The sequence below is a fragment of the Periplaneta americana genome, chromosome 14 (genome assembly GCF_040183065.1).
Source record: "Periplaneta americana isolate PAMFEO1 chromosome 14, P.americana_PAMFEO1_priV1, whole genome shotgun sequence".
Lineage (NCBI taxonomy): Eukaryota > Metazoa > Arthropoda > Insecta > Blattodea > Blattidae > Periplaneta > Periplaneta americana.
Window position 1 is genome coordinate 89,800,348 of NC_091130.1, and position 20,952 is coordinate 89,821,299.

The 20,952-nt window shown below is 34.5% G+C and overlaps 1 protein-coding gene across 1 annotated transcript in view; it reads right to left on the reverse strand.

Annotated features, from left to right (window-relative positions):
• l(3)80Fj (lethal (3) 80Fj) overlaps window positions 1-20,952 on the reverse strand; it is a 499,933-nt gene that overhangs the window by 2,926 nt on the left and 476,055 nt on the right. Inside the window, exons 39-40 of the mRNA XM_069845727.1 lie at window positions 13,907-14,011; window positions 7,899-8,120 (exon numbers count right to left, since the gene is read on the reverse strand). Of these exons, the coding sequence (XP_069701828.1) occupies window positions 7,899-8,120; window positions 13,907-14,011 (327 nt within the window). The remainder of the gene's footprint in view (window positions 1-7,898; window positions 8,121-13,906; window positions 14,012-20,952) is intronic.

Consider the following 20,952-nt stretch of genomic DNA (forward strand, 5'->3'; position numbering starts at 1 on the left):
AGACCTATGCATAGAGTTGTAAACTATACGAAACGGTACTTGAGTGTCCAAAGTATGTTTATATAAAAGATTAAACTTTGTCAAAGGTACTGGTACCGTCACTTAAATATATGTATATATCTAAACGCATTTAAAACTACACAAAATTTGTTTCAATTGTACAAACCATAGTTGGCTTAGCAATAAATTACTAAAACCTTCTCTAAGTGTTCTAGTCGGCCTAGGTAGCATAGTCGGTATAGTGATGGCCTTCTGTGCTCGAGGTTGATCCCGGCCCAGGTCGAAGGCATTTAAGTGTGTTTAAATGCGACAGGCTCATGTCAGTAGATTTTCTGGCATGTAAAAGAACTCCTGTGGGACAAAATTCCAACACATTGGCGACGCTGATTATGTAATCTCTGCAGTTGCGAGTGTCATTAAATAAACCATAATTTTTTTTTCTAAGTGTTCTAGAGAAAAAGTTTGGAGCTTGTCAGTGAAAATCAGTTTATAAGTAGAAAAAGAATGTTCTACATAAACTACACCGGATTTCTCCACAAGAATATCTGCTGCTGCACACAGTTCATTGAGGCCCTTGTTCTTTTGTAAAACGTTTTCCATTTTTTGTACACACTTTTTCTCTCAAACCTCCTGGTGCTTCCTTGATTTTTTGTTTGAACTCCTCCAGTAAAGCCATATTTTTATAGATAGGTTTCCCTGAGCCTTCCAATTTTGAAATGATCGCCACAAGAAATGTATAGTAGGAACTAATGTAAGCCAAATCACAGGGGATGGAGGGATCTTCGAGTAACTGTTTTGCTGAAGTGACACAAGCAGCATCCTCAGATTTTTTTTTATGACTTTCTGGATCTTTAAGAAATGTTCAATGTAGCACTCTGCTGCTCTTGGTGGGAGCTCTTCTCTGAAAATGTGTATCTTTCATGGTGCCTTAACGAAAACTTTCTTCACCAAAGAGATTAATTTATTGACCCTAGAAAATTCTATTGTCACTTGTTCTGCTACGTGGTTCATATCATGGGTAAGACACGTCATGTGTAACATAAAAGAATAAAACACTCTAAGCAATGCCATTGCAGCAACCATGTATGCTGTGGAATCTGTGTAGATGAGCAGCACTTTGTTTTCGTCAATATTATTTGGATATAGTACTTTCAGAACTCAATGAGGTAGAAACAAGTAGTAAGAATAAAAACATTAGAGATTTATGTAAGGTCATAATGGAAATGAAGAATAGATATCAGGCAAGGGTAAATGTGGTCAAGGATGATAATGGTGACTTGCTTGCAGATCCTCATTCAATCCTGAACAGATGGAAAAACTATTTTGGGCAACTATTAAATGTACATAAGTCAAATAGAAATGATCGGGACGAAATTCAAATACAAACTGCCGAGCCATTTATACCCAAACCCACACTTTCTGAAGTAGAAATTGCAATAGAAAAGCTGAAAAATTACAAGTCTCTAGGTATTGATCAAATTCCAGCAGAATAAATACAAGAGAAGTGCATTATCTAGCGAAATTTATAAACTTGTACTTACTATTTGGGAAAAGGAAATTGTACCAGAATGAAAGGAGTCCATAATTGTACCTATCTTTAAAAAGGGGGTCAAGACTAATTGTAGTAACTTTATAGGAATATAACTTTTGTTGACGTCATACAAAATTTTGTTCATATTCTTTTGAGGCAATTAATCCCATATGTAGATGAAATTATTGGGAATCATTATTTAGGCGTAATAGATCAACTATTGATCAGATTTTTTATATTCGACAGCTAATAGAGAAAAAAATGTGAGTACAAAGTTATAGTACATCAGTTATTCATAGATTTCAAAAAAGGCATATGACTCAGTTAAGAGAGAAGTTTTATGTAATATTCTTATTGAATTTGGTATTCCCAAGAAACTAGTTCGATTAATTAAAATGTGTCTCAGTGAAACGTACTGCAGAGTCCATATAGGCCAGTTTCTGTCAGATGCTTTTCTAATTCACTGCAGGCTAAAGCAAGGCGATGCACAATCACCTTTACTTTTTAACTTCGCTCTAGAATATGCCATTAGGAATTCCAGGATAACAGAGAGGGTTTGGAATTGAACGGGTTATATGAGCTTCTTGTTTATGTGGATGACGTGACTATGTTAGGAGAAAATCCACAAACTATTAGGGAAACACGGAATTTTACTTTAAGCAAGTAAAGAGAGTTCTGTTTCCTGTAATACCTCGTGTGTATTGGAGGCCAAGTGCAACACTGCAATGCAACCTGAACGACGTTCACATCTCCATTATAGTCTTGTTATTGCTTGATCTAGGTTTATAAAACAGATATTCCTTCCAAATGACTTTTGGTTTTCTCTTGATGGAAGTTGTCAATGTAGAATGGTCAACGGTAGAAAATTTAGATGTATTAATTTAAAATTTAAACTTTGAATTTAATTTAAAAAATTTAGATCATTACCTGAATAATATTAATTGATGTCATTACCTTTGTTTCATTCTAAATTGTTGATAATTAAGAGAAATGTGATTAATTGATGTCATTACCTTGGTTTCATTCTAAATTGTTGTTACATAAAAGAAATGTGAAAGCGAGTTAAATAATACATAATATGTGAGTAAGTGTTGCGTTCCGAAAGTTTAATGTGACAAAGTGTCATGTGGCGAGTGTGTTTTATGCAGGAATCGGCAAAAATGTCATCGTGATCACTAGCAGTAGTAATGTCACAGGAGCAGTGCAGTAAACTGTATTCGTTTCACTCCCTCCCTTCTGTCCAATTTCTCTACAACAGCAGTGGCAGGTTACCTGATAAGATTTAGATTGCTTCTTTCTCAAAACCTTCAGCATCTGTTCGGAAACATGTATTTAAGGAAGAATGGTAGGAACAGTATTTGTTATGCATATGATGACAATGTAGATGCCTCTTGTGTTCTAAAATTCTAATAAGCTCTTATAAATCAAACAACTAGCAACATTACAACACATCATAAGATTATTACAAAATCATATGTAAACATGAATATATCAATGTAATTGTAAACGGAAATGTATATAGTAGAAAGTAAGTATAAAAATAATTTTCTTTTCGTAGAGTTGGACAGGCGAAAAAATTAAAACATTTAAAAAAGAACTAAATTGAAATAATAGTTCCAGTCTAAAATATGATGAAACAAGCTGAGTCAAAGGGAATTCCATGCAAGTTATGTTATTGCTTTGGAAATCGCAAAATCATTGAAGTGCTATAATGAAGGACAGTTTATTAAAACATGTCTGAATAAAGTTGCTGACATTATTTGCCCTGAATAATCTGATGTTCTTAACAGTACGAAATTATCCACATGAACAATACAAAGGAGGATAAGGGATAATGAAACACTAGCTGAACGAGAAATAAAATCAAAGATGCATAAACAGTGGTCTAATCTCTCGCTTTAGGTAGAAACACAGATATTGATACAGTAGAACTGGTAATGTTCACTAGCAAAGTTATGAAGGATTTCTCTGTATAAGAATATTTGCTCAATGTCACTGTACAGGAAATACAACAGGAGAAGAGTTGTTCCAAGCATGAAGAAAATATATAGAAGAAATGAATCTGAACATAAAGCAACTTGTATCTGTAGTAACATACGGGACTCGAAATATGACTTTAAAAAAGTCTACTAGGTGGAGTAACGTGTTGTTAAGAGAGCTGGAAATAAGTGAGGACATAAAACGTTGCCATTTATAACACACCAGGCTGGGTTAGATTTATTTAAAATGCTTGCCATAAAAAATATGTGTAGTCCTATCATAGGTCGACTGCCGCTACCCTACATAGATGCTATGTTTGGATCTATATTTCGGAACACTTGTTTCCTGAAAGAAAACTTGTAATGTCTAAACAAAGATTGTGGCTAGTAGACGAAAATTTACGAGTTCTATTAAGAGTGGCAATTTGTGACGTATTTTCCTAGGTTGTTGTAACACAGTAAAAATAAAGGTGAAATAAAATATAATCTGTCCATCTATAAATCAATATTGTGTAGTCTATGTCAGATGCTTGTGTTGGGAGTCCACTGCTGGAATCCGGAGTGCTGTATACTCCTCGATTGATATTACATCTTATGTATTGTGGCTTGCATTCAGTGATGTCATCGTGAGTACAAATTTTCCAGTGGCGTGTCCTGACTTTGATCTTAAGGTGTTGACAAAGAAAAAAATTAAATAAAACATACTCTATTAACCTTTACACATTCCCTCACATTTTTTGTGAACAAATTATAGGAAAGTCATTCATAAAAGTAATTAGCGTAAATTTTCGTCTAATTTTGGGACCTCAGTAAAACTGAATCAAGCTGACAGAGTAAACATCGATAAGATAAATCTAAACAACATTTAAGTATAATTAATTAAAAACCAAAAACACTAAAGCTGTCTCATTACTCACGTTATTTGAATTCGAAATTCACTCTCCTTTCCTTCTGCAAGAATTTCTTGATTACTGCGTCGTAGAACCTAGATTTCTCCTCTCATAAGTTGGCAAGTAATTTCTTCTCGATAGAGATAAGGCTTCAGTTAGTCATCCGGTTCTGTGTTTGAGTAGAGCGGCAGTAGGTGTGAATCCTCTTCAATGATGAGAATGACCTCTCGACAGATGACATAGTGCAAGGAATTGTTGAGACCAGCAATGCTAATTTGTGTATTTCCGTAAATCCACTCATTAAATTCATGTCCAATAGATAATTTACAATTTGAATTGGCGTTTTGTCCGTCCCTTCATTAGAAGCATACATACGTGAAGTTCATTCTGGAGTTTGCTTACATTAAAAACACTGCCATAAATATTTTGCACTCTATTTAATAAATCATTAGGGAAGTTTTCTCTTTTATTGAAGTGGGCCATTTTTGTTGGATTTATCAAATTAAAATACTGCAGCTTTTCAAATGATGCAAATTTAATTGTTAACTGATTGCTAATATTATCAATGATTTCGAAATAAAGTCGTTTGAAATAATCTCGCTGTGACTCAGTGTTCAATCTCCTCTTTTTTTTACTTCAATCACTTCTTCAACTTCCACAGTATCATGAATAGAAGACCACACTGCTTCGAAATTCTCTCTTTCCTTTTGCAGCTGCTGTTGAAATTCTGTAATTTTAGTACTGGCATACAAAATATCAACATTTTTAGATTGGAGTACAGTGAACAAAACATCTGAAAAAGTAGGTTAGATAGAGCCTTTATTAAAATTATGTTCTGGAAATCCTTGAGGAAGCTAGAAACTCCATTTGCGGTCATTGCGGTTATATGATCGAAGTTTCCACTTTCCTTAACATGTTCAAAGAACATTATCAATGCTTCTGTTCTCACTGACTGTATGGATAAGTCTAGAGGTAAAATTCCATCGGGTATTAGACAATGATGGTAGCTTTCGGGACATGAATGCTGAACCCTCATGTAACCTCTTAGAAGAATGAGAAAAAAAGTAGGCAGTGATTTAAGACCAGAAAAAAAATACTTTTAGGTCCTTGTTACATTCTAGTGATTGCTGAAGTACCAGGTTCATAACATGAGCATAGCAGTGCGTAAAGAGAGCTTTAGGGTATTTTTCCAAAACTTTGCTTTGAAGTCCATTGAGGTGACTACTCATCACGGCAGCGGCGTCATATGTTTGAGTGACTAGTTTATCCCCACAGTTATATTGTTCCATTATTTCACTGACATGATCAAAAAGAGCTGCTGCAATTCTGTCAGCACTCACGTCACGAAACCGTTCTATTACTTTCTTCTGTGAAACTGAAAAATAACGAAATACAGTTGATAACTGTGACTTACTGCTTACGTCTGATGTTTCATCAAGCATAATAGCCACAAAATCTGTATTCTGAATTTCGTTGTAGATTTCATCTCTCAGAACATCGGCCACTGAAATGATTAAATCATTTTGAATGCTTGCCGAAGTACCGCGGAAAACTGTAGACGTTAGTAAATGTTCTTTCAATGGTGAATCGAACTCGGCACTTGCAAGAAGAAATTCCACATAATTTCCTTTGTTCATAGATTCTGAACTTTCCTCGTGGCCTCGAAATGACTGTTCCTGTTTCGCTAAATAGCAAACAGCATTAATCAACCTCTTTAATATTTCCCTGTTCTTTTTTACTTTTTCGTTATGCAGCTCTATTTCAACCTTTCATTGAGAATCCAGAAGAACGTCAACTCTAGTAGGGGATGCAATAAATCTGTTGAACGTTAAAAAGACTAGTGAGATGCATTTCTGGCTCACCATGTTTCTTCACAGCAGTATTAAGGTGATTTAAATGACCATACCCTTGCTGATTCCAAACAGTTTTCTTTGTCGAGAATAAAAAACATGTCCAACAATAAAATCTGTTCATTACATCACAGCTGCAAAGCCAGTTTGAAATCTCATATAGCTCTTTACGAAATTGTCTCTCAAACCCCCTTCCAGTTCCAGTAGCACCACATTTGCCCTTTACAGACGTTGATATTATTAAATTAGGACATGGTCTGCCGCTGTCAATAACTTGTTTTTTCTGTGCATAAGGAAGCGATGAAAAAGGATTATGTAATACTTTTTGTACAATGCTTTCACTAGCCATCTTAAAACGATATATAACACACTGCTCAGGCCGGTACTGGCGTGTGGCGTTGGAAGTAATTTCAAGTCCTGACGAGCAGAGAGAGAGAGAGAGAGAGGGGGGAGAGGGAGAGAGAGGGAGAGAGAGAGGGAGAGGGGGAGAGGGAGAGGGGGGGAGAGAGAGAGAGTATGCGCAATGAGTCTCTTACAGCCAGGGTCCAGCAAGCGAGTCATTGCAATGCCATGGCAAAGTTTAGCGCGTTTCATACTGCTAGGCTAGACCGCTAGACGATAGATAGCAGTAGCAGTTCAGTTGAAGCATTAATAATCATTATTAAAGAAAAACACTGATGTAATGTACTTTATACGGATTAAAAGAATAATAGCATAATTTCCTAATTTTATTTGGGCGTTGGTGCACGACCCGCACACCCCCAGGAGACACCACTGAAATTTTCCAACAGCTGGTTTTATGTGATGAAGTGTCGCGTGACTATGTTGCTGTGACCAAATGTAGGTACACAGACTGAAACCACTTTTTCGGTATGAGGGATGTTGAAAACATATATTTCAGTGAGAATTTCTAAACCAATTTTCTGCAGCATCACAATACATTCTCTTTATACTTTATAATATAATGATAAAGTAAACTGAACATTATTGAGGTAGAGTAAGCATTGTTATTCAAAATAAATTCGGGTCTTTGGCACAAATCACATGGCAGTGAGTTCCTTCTGGAAAAAGAGTACTGTTCAATGGAATGACACCAAATTCGCCATCTTTTGATCTAAATTGAAACATATTTCAAGCCTTATGACAGTACCCAATCATATTTGGCTGTTTATTTGAATTCACATCCTACAAAGCTCAACAAGATCACAAAAGAATTCATAAAATTTTATTATATGAATAAATGTCTTGTGACCTTAGGTCCGAATTAACTTTAGAAGAAATATACCATGAAGAATACCCAGCAATCATTTCTGTGTCATTGTTGGTATACAATAAAAATTACTTATTACTTTCATTATCTCAATTTTTTATGTTTCCATCAAAGTCGAAACCAAAGCCGAGTCTTGATAGTATTCTTTGAAAATCAAAGGCAATAAATGCATCCCAACTATCTCATTTCATATGGAAAGTGCCTTATTGAATGTAAGCTTTTATTCAGGAGCAGGTTGAAGTGTCCAGTTGAGTTTCTCCAAATGTTTAGCAATCCTAAAAAGCTTGGACTCACCATCAAAATATTGCCTTGCTATTATCAATTAACCACAGAGTTGATACAGTATTGTTAAATAATAATTAAGCAATTTAAACTAACCTGCTGTGTTTCATCCCCTTGTCGAAGTCTGAGAACAGACACTAAAGCAAACTCACTGTTGGCTTTTACATATGAATTCTTCTCCTTAGTGCCATTTACCAGCATGGGAATGAGCAAGCGTAGAAGTTCTGGTGCCATTTGCTGTGGTGGCACTGTCTTGGCCAATACTGAACATACTTTTGCTAACAGTTGTTTAACTTCGTTGCTACTGTGGTTCATGGACTGTGTACACAAAATCATAATAGAAAACCAGATAAGAAAATACCACTCTGATACTGCATTCAATAGAAACTAAACATGTAAAGATAAAGTCAATCAGCCTTACAGTGATCAAAATAAGGAATGGAACTATTATATGGTGGAACTTCGATTTATCATCACTTTTACCAACTATTGTGCGCTATTTAACACAAATTCCATTGTCGTCAAAATTTTACCAACATATTTCTCCAGAATGACCAACTTTAAGCATCCAGTCACACGTCCACACCTAGTCTGCACTTCACAACTGATTAGTGAAGAGTTCAATCACAGCTACTAGTGAAGTTCATACTCTTTTCACCTAGAGTAGTCGGTTTATTTTATGTAAAATGGATACAAAAGAAGTGCTAGCATGTGGAAACAGTTATCTTGAAGCATTGCATTTTTACAAGTTAAATTACAGTAAATATTAGTGAGTTTGAGGCAAATAAACGGATTGTGTAGCCCTACATAACTTGTGCATACAAAATTCAATGTACAACTATAAATTAGAACAATGAGCAGAGAGAAGGAGGAGAACAGGGTGTTTCAGAATAACTATTACTAATTTTCAGATTTTATAGGGGACACGTAAGAATTTTTCTTAATACAGTGTCTGGAAATGCTTCCGTATTGGGATATAACAATAAGAAAGAAATGAAGATTTCGAGGAATCTCAACGTGAAAAGAAACTTATTTCGTGTTGATGGCTATACAGTAAATTATGCAAATATTAAGAAAAGATGATCAAAATTGAAAATTACGACCACCATTGTCGACACAGTATAATGTTGAATAACTGAACAACAAATTCTTCTAAATATCTGAAGATGGTTACGAAGTAAATAAAAAGATAAATGGCTATATTCACTGAATGAGAAACAGTTCAAGTACTCATGCGTGCATTATTTTCACACTGTTGCAAAACCTATCTCAAAAGCCTAATGTTTTAACAATTCGATTGACTCCATAATCTATTTTCTTTACTTGAAACTGAACACTACCTCAAAGACGTTGATCTAACCCTGAAAATGTTGTGTGACAGAAATTATGATGCTAAGGATGTTGCTCCGCATAAATTCGCCATGCCTTATTAGTACTGACATAAGCTGCTCCATATGCCATATGCATGTCTGCTAATTCAACATTTGTAAACTGAGGCATTTTTAATGACTGGAAATTTATGAACAGACATGATAGAAGTTATTGTTATCATTAGGTAAGTTTATCTGAAGATGCTGTAACAAGGGCGAAAACATTTATGTATTTCAAATATGTTTGTATAATATAATTTGTAATAAATAGATAAGTTTTCTGACTGTTGGTGAAATTTATGTTGTGATAATTCTGTAAAGCTTATAGGATTTTCCAAATATGAATTTTAAAATCTTATGGACACTAGGCTGTGCCTAACTGTAATATTCATATTGGCAATCTGATAGCTACCAGTCTGTGCCTAACTATAATGATCGTATTGAAAATCTGATGGCTACCAGGCTGTGCCGAACCATAATGATCGTACTGAAAATCTGATAGCTACCGGGATGTGCCTAATCATAATGATCATACTGAAAATCTGATAACTACCAGGCTGTGCCTAACCATAATGATATTACTGAAAATCTGATAGCTACCGGGATCTGCCTAACCATAATATCGTACTGAAAATCTGATAGCTACAAGGCTGTGCCTAACCATAATGATCGTACTGAAAATCTGATAGCTACCGGGATGTGCCTAACCGTAATGATCATACTAGCAATCTGAAAGTTACCAGGCTGTGCCTAACTGTAACAATTTTACTAGCAATCCGATAGCTACAAGGCTGTGCCTAACCATGATTGTACTGGCAATCTGATAGCTACCAGGCTGTGCCTAACAGTAATAATCGTACTGACAATCTGACAGCTACCAGGATATGCCTAACCATAATGATCATACTGAAAATCTGATAGCTATCAAGCTGTGCCTAACCATAATGATCGTACTGAAAAGTGCCTATCCATAATGATCATACTGGCAATCTGATAGCTACAAGGCTGTGCCTAACCATAATGATCGTACTGAAAATCTGATAGCCACTGGGATGTGCCTAACCGTAATGATCATACTAGCAATCTGAAAGCTACCAGGCTGTGCCTAACTGTAATGATTGTACTGGCAATCTGATAGCTACAAAGCTGTGCCTAACTGTAATGATTGTACTGGCAATCTGATAGCTACTAGGCTGTGCCTAACAGTAATAATCGTACTGACAATCTGACAGCTACCAGGATGTGCCTAACCATAAAGATTGTAGTGGCAATTCAGCAGCTACCAGAATGTATGAGGAAAATGGATGAGAGACACAGTAGTTTCCTATTGTTTCTGTATCTGATGATGATGCTGGCAAAATCAGAAATCAATATATCAGTTACAAATAATAAATGAGATGTATAATTTTAAAACTTCAGAACATAAATCAGACGATGGCTTTTAATGGAAAATAAAGTATCAGAACTAAAATTATTTTAAATGATATACCAATAGAACGGGTTACTAGTTTCAAATACTTAGGATGTGAAGTCACTTACAAACACACAAGTGAAAGTAGAAACAAACTTCCAGTGTTTCAGCAGATATGTGGTACAATAAATAGAACACTGAAGGGTAAAACAAGGAAAGACTCTCAAATAAAGATGTATAATGTAAGAGCAGTACCAGTTCTGTTATATGGATCAGAGACCTGGACTCTCACAGCAATGACAGAAATAAATTGCAAGCATCTGAAATTAAGTTTCTAAGATAAGTCAAGGCTAGATAGAATCAGGAATGAGGACATAAGAAGCGAAATAAACATGGCATCACTGGAAGAAAAGATTCGTAATTTTAGACAGCAGTGGATTGAACATCTAGGGTGATTTGGTAGCAACCGAATTCCACAACGAATATTAACATATAGACCAAAAGGAAAAAGAGACCAAGGAAGACCAAGGAAACGTTAAAAAGAGTCACTGTGAAGTCGCAACAGGCTTGAAGCCTAATCACTTAAGTGAAGAGGAAGCAAAACGATCTAGCACTTCAGGATTCCAACAATACACTTCATATGAACACTGACTTAATTTACTTCAAGGACTTGTATTTCTCGAAATTATTATGGAACCCTCTTCATCTTCTGATTGACTATATCTGAAGTCCTACGCATGTAACACATGCATATCTTCCAAATTACTATAATTAGAACGGATACATCCGTTAACATAAGTGGCAGTTTTCATACATATCTATTGCACGTTAGTTTTATTGCCTGCAGTCACCATAATGCAAATCTTTTCTTTGGCTATGAGTTTTTTTGTTTCTATCAGAGATCACAATATTCTATAGCGTTGTGTAGGTTCACTGTCCCTGTAACATAGGCATCTAAGAACATATAAGTAGTTAGCTTCAACGTCAAATTTGGTAAACAAACATGGTTCTACACTAAAACATGGTATTCAAAGTTCACTAGCTTTCACAGCATTTATTAAGCTTTTGTGTTAAAGACCTATAAGAAATGTAATGACTTTAACAACTTTTATTAAATGAAATCAATGTGATTATGCATACTGTTTGGTAGACAAATCACAAATTCTTGTAAATAACATTCTGTCATTTCCACTGCAATCCAGCAAATAATCTTTTGAGTAACTAGTGAATTATTTATGGTAATGGAGAGAATCTTACTTGAATTTCAAAGCAGTTCTTCAAAATGTTCTATACACATACTGCAGTGGTGTATGATATTCTGGGCCACTCAATGAAATTCATCCTCATTAATACAGTGTATTAGCTGTGTTATTTCATCATTGAGAGCATCCACAATATGCGGATTGTTTTCAAACACTAGTCCAGTACTTATTACTCTTATCATCAAAAATTTCACATAGGGCTCCAGACATCTGACTAACTGTGAATGACAATGTAAAGTACCAGCATAGGGCAACAACTGATAAGGAAAACCTACGCATTGTGCCTGGGCTGTGCTTACAGCAAATCTAAGTTAATGGTACTGAGCTGTGAGATTGCTGTGTGGCAGGTAATGCACTGATTTTTCCGAACTTTGAGCAACTGCTCTGAAATGCAGTAAAGATTCTTTCAATTTCCTTAAATAATTCACTAGTTACATGAAAGGTCATTAGTGTTGAGAGACGGAGGAGTGCCAGTCCTTTAAGTTTGGCTTGTTCTGTATTAAGGGATTGTACAGAGAGATCAGATGAGGTGTAGACTGGAGCAACTGAGTTTTCACTATGCACAGCTGTTGCACTCACAGCAGGAACAGACGGTGTAGATTCATAGTGATACAAATATACAAGTTTTCGTAACTATTTTAAAAAGTGTCTTACTTACCAATTTTACTGATAGAAGTGCTGAAACTGGTCATCTTCGTTATTCACACATTTTTGGCACCTCTTTATGAAATGTCCCATAACTCAATGTTATTAAATTTATGACAGATATTACGTTTCAGTTCTTCCAGGGTACGTGGATTGTCTTGTATACAGAATTTTTAATGTACCCCAGAGATAAAAAAACGCAATCTAATCGATGACCAGTGTCATTTAATATTTCTTCTGTGAGAACCTTATGCTGCCTGTTTTGTTTCTTAAGCTAACACTTTCTGTTGTCTGAAATTTATTATAAAGATTATGGATTGTTGTAAATGATGGAATTTTTACACCTGGGAATCGTGTTTCATATCACCTTCACCTTCGTACTTGGCTGACAGATTGGGATAACACATATGAATTACAAATATATAGGCCTACACGTTGTTCAGTAGACATTTGGTTAGCTGTTATACAGTTCACACTTATTCACTTTAAATGCACAAGGAAACACCTATAATACACCGTAATATGTTGCCAGTTGCTTGAAGACATTTTTATTAACCTTGACAGCATGCTGGTATCTCGGCTCTGTGAGCCCACTGTGAGTGCATCAGCAGCATAAAGTGAAAGCCCCGTCGCTCCTGTTCACACTTCATCTGATCATTCCGTATTATACAATTATATTCAAAGTTATAGCCTAAAATAAAGATGTTTATAGGTTTATTTTTGTATCAAAATGTTGCTATAACATGGGTTTAAATGATTCAATTATCGTTGTTTTGATAACCACTGCAATTTTGTGGAATGAATTAACAATGATAATCGAAATTCCACTGTACAGTGTCTTCAAATAAAATCGAAGGTTATGCAAATACAAAACAAATATAATTTGTTTAAATGAATTAATGAATCTAATACACAACACTTCGCACACATTTTAATTACTATATGATGAACTCCACTTAAGACCTCAAAAAGAGGTGTAACTTTCACCTACAAATGCTTAAAATATATCTAATGATATGAAATCTTAAACAATTAAATGTTTATTAATTTATTCCTAATAACTTACATGCAATTCTAGGCATAGCAACTACTATTTAAGATTTATTTTGCTTTATTATATAATACTGAGAACTAGCTACATAATTAGTTAAGTCCATTTCTAGTAAACAGTCATTTTGTGCTAATCTTGTTCTCAAATTTATAAACCAAATTCTATATCTATTTGATTATAAGATTTACAATTAAAATTTATGTTCAGAGACCAATACTGAATAGAAGGGGAAAATAATCACACTCCGTATTGAAAACTTTTCATTACCAATACCGGGATTGTTGAAAGTCTCAAAGCAATTTTTATTTTTCAACATTAAAATACTTTCTGATACTCATAATGTGAAATTAAATGCATGTACATACCCTTACAAAAGGTGCCAAAAGTTGTTGTGGTATGGGTTGGTCTGTCAGCATTAAATGCTGGAAAAGATACCCACATCCTCTGACTCCATTCATTGCTATTGGTACCTAAAACGTAAAAAAAAATATATATATATATGTTGTTGTTTTCTAATGCCAGGCGTTTGACAATAAAGTCATTTGACCTCTTGCACTCCAATATTTTTCAAAGATATTATCATGGCTAGCCACTGAAGCACAGATTTTGAGGTGTTCCGAATCCATTTCTTGGTTTGAGTTGCACAATGGGCAGTTAGGGGACTGATATATTCCAATTCTATGCAGGTGTTTGGCCAAACAATCATGGCCTGTTGCCAATCTAAATGCAGCTACAGACGATTTTCGTGGTAAATCGGGAATTAACTGTGGATTTTGATGCAGAGAGTTCCATTTTTTCCCTTGGGATTGTGTTATCAAATTTTGTTTGTTGAAGCCTAAGTATGCAGATTTAATAAATCTTTTCACAGAGTAATATGTAGATTTAGTAACAGGTCTGTAAGTAGCAGTGCTGCCCTTTTTTGCTAAAGCATCCGCATTCTCGTTTCCCAGGATTCCACAATGGGATGGTATCCATTGGAATACAATTCTTTTACTGAGTGATATTAATTGAGCGAGCATTTTAGTTATTTCTGCTGTTTGAGATGAAGGTGTGTGTTTAGAGACTATTGATAGAATAGCTGCTTTGGAGTCTGACAATATAACTGCATTTTTAAATTTATTGATGTGGCATAGAAGATTCCTGAGACTTTCACTTATTGCAATGATTTCTCCATCAAAACTTGTTGTTCCATACCCAAGAGATCTATAAAGTGAGAAGAGACAGCACGTAACACCTGCACCGGCACCTTGTTCTCTGGAGATCAAGGATCCGTCAGTGTATAAATGAAGCCAGTTTTGTGGAGGGTACCTAATATTAATTGTCTCTAAAGACAATTGTTTTAGTATTTCAGTGCTTCTTCTGTTAAATTTAGATTATATTCTATATTTAATAGAGTTAAAGGGTTTGGTTTAATTTGTAGGTTAAAAAAAAACACACATGCGCGCGCGCACGCACGCACGCACGCACGCACACACACACACACACACAAATAAAATAATCATAACATAGATGTAAACATGTAACTGTACATGTTACATCCTGAAATATTATTTGATTTATTGTTGATTTTTCACATTACGTGAACGTAACAAGGAACGAGAAACATTATTAAACACAAGCCTATTATTCAAACAGGAAAATTATTAATTTCTGCAAAACTGATAGTTTAATCTATACTAATAATAAATCTGTAGGCGAAATTTTTCTGGTAATTTTCGATTTTCCAAAAATAATAGGTCCTAACATATATAATTAACCACCCTGAAACCGAAAATCGCTTTTTTGAAATTTTTGTTTGTTACTTTTTCACGTGATAATGGCTGAACGGATTTCGATGAAAATTGGAATATAAATTATGTTCGTTGTAACTTAGATTTTAGGCTATATGGCATTCAAAATACATTATTTAAAAGGGGGGTTATAAGGAGGCCTGAATTAAATAAATCGAAATATCTCGCTTATTATTGATTTTTGTGAAAAATGTTACATAACAAAAGTTTCTTTAAAAATAATTTGCGATAAGTTTTATTTCTTGAAAAATGTTGATAGGACTGATATTTAATGAGATAAATGAGTTTTAAAATTAAAATAACTGCCATCTAAGACCGTGTAATAAATTAAAAAACAAATGATTTCGTCTATAAGGGGCCTTGGACAGTAACAATCGAAAGCTATGAAAGATAGCCTACAGAGAATGTTTCTGTGTTTGTATGAAGTAATATCGGAAGCTAAATTAACCGATTTGTATAATTAATTATTATTTCACCATTGGAAAGTGTAGTTTCTCTAGATGAACATAATGCTATAAAGTTATTACAGTTACTTCTGATATAATATAATATAATATAATATAATATAATATAATATGTAATATTATATAATATAATTTAAGTTATTTGAAGGGTTCACAACCATAGTGGGCCAAGCGCCATTTACTGAATACGTAGAAAACAAGGGTTAAAATTAAGTTATTACCATAATTCAATGGAAACCTATAAAAGTAAAATAAAATATACACATTAAATCTAAATGATGTCAATCTTCATTAAACTATGGTTGCATGTAATAAAAATTAAGAAACAGGTTAAAGGAACTTTCCCATCTTTCCAATGATTGCCTCAACTACTATCTATGGCTCTTCAGCCTGTTTTCGGGCCATGGCCTCCCCAATTCTTCCTCTCCATTCCTCTCTATCCCTTGCTGCCACCTTCCAGTTCTGCAATCGCAGCAAACTGGTAGTATCTTCTTGAACCATATCCTCCCATCTATTCCGTGGTCTTCCAACAGGTCTTTTTCCTCCATACTGCCCCTCTAAAGTTCTCCTTGGTATCCTTCCCTTCTCCATCTGACTATATGTCTGCCCATTGCAGTCTCCTGATCCGTATGAAAGTTAACGAAGTTATATCATTGTATAAGGTGTATAATTCATGATTATATCGGATTCTCCATTTTCCTTCCCTTACCACTGGTCCAAATATCCTCCTTAACACCTTCCTTTCGAAGTTGTCAACTGCATTCTGTGATTCTTTTGTGAAAGTCTAATTCTTACTTCCATATATAATTATACTACGGATCATTGTTTTTATAATTCAATTCAACTTCTCCAATTAGCTCCACAATACCTAATTAGAGGGATAAGTGAATAATATGCTTTATTAGCGACTTTAATTCGATTCTGGATTTCTATATTCTGATTGTATCAACACTTTTGTCTTTTTATATTGAAGTACTTCCTCCTCTCCTATTATTTAAAATTTCCCTGAATTGTACACTGTTCTTTACAAACACTACCTATAATTGTAACCCTTCACTTTCATTTCCAATTTACAATCACTTCCAATTCCTTCTGTCACCTCCCTTATTGTCTATCACTTCACTCGTCACTAAATCACTTATTCATTTACTCACTTCCTCCTCCTATTACATTTTGTTAAGTCACTATTATTGTTTGCACAGTATAATGCATACCCTCTATTGCCTATCTACCCTTCTACCTTTAAATCTTTCATGTCTTTCCATTGATCACCTCAACACTTCTTTTGTCTACTTACATTGAAGTACTTCCTCCCCTCCTATCATTTAAAATCCCCCTGATTGTACACTATCCTTTGCGAGCACTTTCTGTATTAGTAACCTTTCACTTCCATCTCCTATTTATAAACACTTTCAATTTCCCTTGTCACCTCCCTTATCCTCTATTACTTCTCTAAACACTTATTCAATTGAATAATTTCGAGGGAAAAATTGTTCCGGAGCCGGGTATCGAACCCGGGACCTTTGGTTTAACGTACCAACGCTCTACCACTGAGCTACTCGGGAACTCTAACCGACACCGATCCAATTTTCCCCTCTATATCCACAGACCTCAAAGTGGGCTGACAACCGTCAAGCAACCAACTTCGAGTGCACACTAACTCCGTGTGACTTAAATTGTGGTTTTCTGTTAACGAACAATGACGTGTATTATGCAAATCAAGATTTCAGGTATAACTCCCTGTAAAGTTTTCCCTCGAAATTATTCAAATCAACTTTACAGGGAGTTATACCTGAAATCTTGATTTGCACTTATTCAATTATTCACTTTATCCTCCAATTACTTTTTATTAGTCACTATTATTGATTGTACACTTACTTAATGTTTCTATGTCTTTTGCCACTCTTTTATCACTTCCCCTTCTTAAGCACCAACTTCGTAGTGTGTAGTTTTGTGGTTCCTTATTTCCTCCTTTCCTCATCTCACAAGTAGTTGATCCATTCTTCTTCTTTACTTCCCCTCCTTGTTGACTCAGGACGTCCTCCTTGTTTCTCCTTCTTTCCCTCCTTCCTGTCCTTCAGTCCTTGACCTCTCCTTCTTGCTGTCTCCCTTGTGTTAATCAGCTGTTGTAGCATCCTATCTCTTCCACTATTGTCAGCAGTCCTGTATCCTTGTTGCTTACATGGTGACGTTTGCATTATTCGCATCCAGGCACCTCTCCTTTCCATGACGTCATTCGTGTCTGCTTTCACTATTTCCGATCCAGCTGTGTCAGACAATTCTTGTATGGTTAATGCTCTACTTCCGATTGTTCTGAACTTATTGATTCCTGTCCCATATTCTCTGATTTACTTTCTTGGCTACTAAGCTCTCTTCTTATGACTTCATTCATTTTCCCTCCCCCCTGTTTGCTTATTTATTATCTTTCTCATTTCAATTTTTAAATCCTTTCTATTTCTTTCCATATCCTCTGTCTTCTTGTCCTTGAAATTTAAGTTTTCTAGACAAAATTCTAGATAAAAAATCTCATTATTTATATTCATTTTATCCCCATATAACCTTGCAAATGTCCATTCTTTCTAAACGCCCACATAAATGGCAGCAACATTCTCTTTCTGCATCTCATTTCGTAGTCATAATCCATCTCAAGCCGAATATTTGAACTTTTTAAATACTCATTTTCGAAATACTATTCCTACTCTCTAACATTAACTACAAATTCTCTGCCTTCTGAGTAACATGACATTATAAAACCCTATTCTTTTAATATAATGCATGCTTCAACACAAACGACGAGTTTGCTCTATAAAATAATAATGGCGTTACAATGAATATGGCAGTCAGCTAACTTAAGACACTGAAAATGTGATAACTTCCATTCATATCAACTTAGGAATGGATCATACTATAAAAAAGTTAAATGTGCTAGACGAATGAATCACACTGCAAAAGAAAAAAGTGCTAGACTTCAGTGCACGTGCAGAGGCATTAGCTCCTCACTCATATTATCAAGTGACTAAATGTAATATGTGCTGACTTAGGCACAATCAGACACAGAGCACTGACACTGATGCCTTTCCCTACCACAATGTGTAAAGTATCTGTTCAAGCCATTTATAACTTGTCAAACTACAAATATGTGCAAAAAAAAAAAAAACAACAACAACACACACACACATAATGAAAAAGCATACATAAACATATGAAGAGTTCGAGGGAAAAACGATGAATGTGACATTTCTGTTAAGGATTAGATAATGAGCTAACTATAACTGCAAGATGTGGTGCTGTTTCTATAGAAAATAAAGGACAGTATTACTGTATTCGTGGTGATAATTCTACTTTTTACCATTTTTCATAAGAACAACATTACATTTCGTAGTGATCCATTGAATTAGATAATGACATCAACCTTAACAAAACTGTGACATTCATCGTTTTTCCCGCAAACTCTTCATATCAATAAAGTAAACTGAGAGAAAACAAACTGAGATACAGTATACTAATTATTTTTATACAAGTTTATGTTTTAAAGGTTTCCAATTGGTGGACTAATTTTTGACCATCAATGAAATTACTGATACAATCATGGTTCAACACATACAGAATTTAATGTGGACCACCAGGGTGGATTGATTTAAATCAAAGTGATTTTAATCGACTGATTTTTTTTAAATCATTGATTTAAATAATTTTTTAGTTTTTACATTTTAAACATACAGGGCGTTCATTTCAAAACCTCTAACTAATTATTTAAATAGAATTCAATTTAAACAAAAAACACGTCAATTTAGATATTGAGGGGAAAGTCTGAAACTAGGCTCAATTGCATTTTAGATTTCATCCTCACCCTTTCGAAATTTGAAATGGCACCCCTATATCTTTATACTTAAATATGAAAGAGCATTCAATTGTTTATACACCTCATTCATCTGTTTTCGCATCTTTTGTTTTCTATCGTCGCCTGGCAACCTGGATTATTGTTATTGTTGATTAGAGCTGAAGAGAATAAAGCTACAAAAACTTATTGAGCATTTCATGTAATAGTTGTGTTCGTGTATTAAATTATTTTGAAATGGTGTATACCCTTCAAGAGAGAACATAAATCATCCTTATTGATTACATTTAGAAAATTACATAAAATAAGTTGTGTTTTCATCCTACAATCAACTGATAATAACAAAAATACAGGTTGCCAGGTGACGACAGAAAACAAAAAATGTGAAAAAATTGAATGAAGTATATAAACAATTGAATGCTCTTTCATATTTAAGTATAAAAATATAGGGATACCATTTCAAATTTCAAAGTGGGGAAGGCTGGTGAAATCTAAAATGCAATTAAATGTAAATTGACGTGTTTTTTTGTTTAAATTGAATTCAATTTAAATAATTAGTTATTTAGACTGGGAAGTTTTGAAATGAAAGCCCTGTACAAAAATTTAATCTGTGACGTCAATGTTATGCCATTGGAACTTTTCAATTTTTAAATACATTAGAAACAATTGTTGGGACATTGTCAATTACAGGTAACCGACTTACTGCTGGCAGTTGAACTTGTAACTGAACCAGCTGAGTTATCTTATGTTTGCTGTGCTTAAATCTGTACAGTTTTAGTTTTGTTTTGCTACAATGTCTAATGTAGAGAGGAAAAAAGATCCTATATGGGGAGATGATATAAAATTTTCAACAAACAGCAGCATAGGATCCAAAGCAAAATGTAAAATATGTGGTTTAGAAATCCTAGGTTTACTAGCAAGAATGAAATCTCATCTTCTGAAATGCAAAAAGATTCAGGGAGATAAAAATTGTAAAGCTTTTTCTGGTTCTGTAGAACAAGCACCACTTAATGAAAGTAAGTTTGAATAAGTGAATTAAAATTAATTTGATTGTAACAGATACTTGCTCTCCTCTCTAGTATTAAGTAGGATATTAAAATATTATTTAATATTAGATTAAAATATTGGAAATGTTTTCTCCAGTAGTATATTCTTATCTGCTTTTGTTAGAATTTTTACAAGTGATATAGTAAAAAGTAGGTATATAGTGAATAGTCTACTAAAAATTTACAAAGCAGTCATTTTCTTATAGGTGATAGGCCTACAACTAGGCCAAGTTCATCTGCTAATATCAGTAATGAAATGTGCAAGACACCATC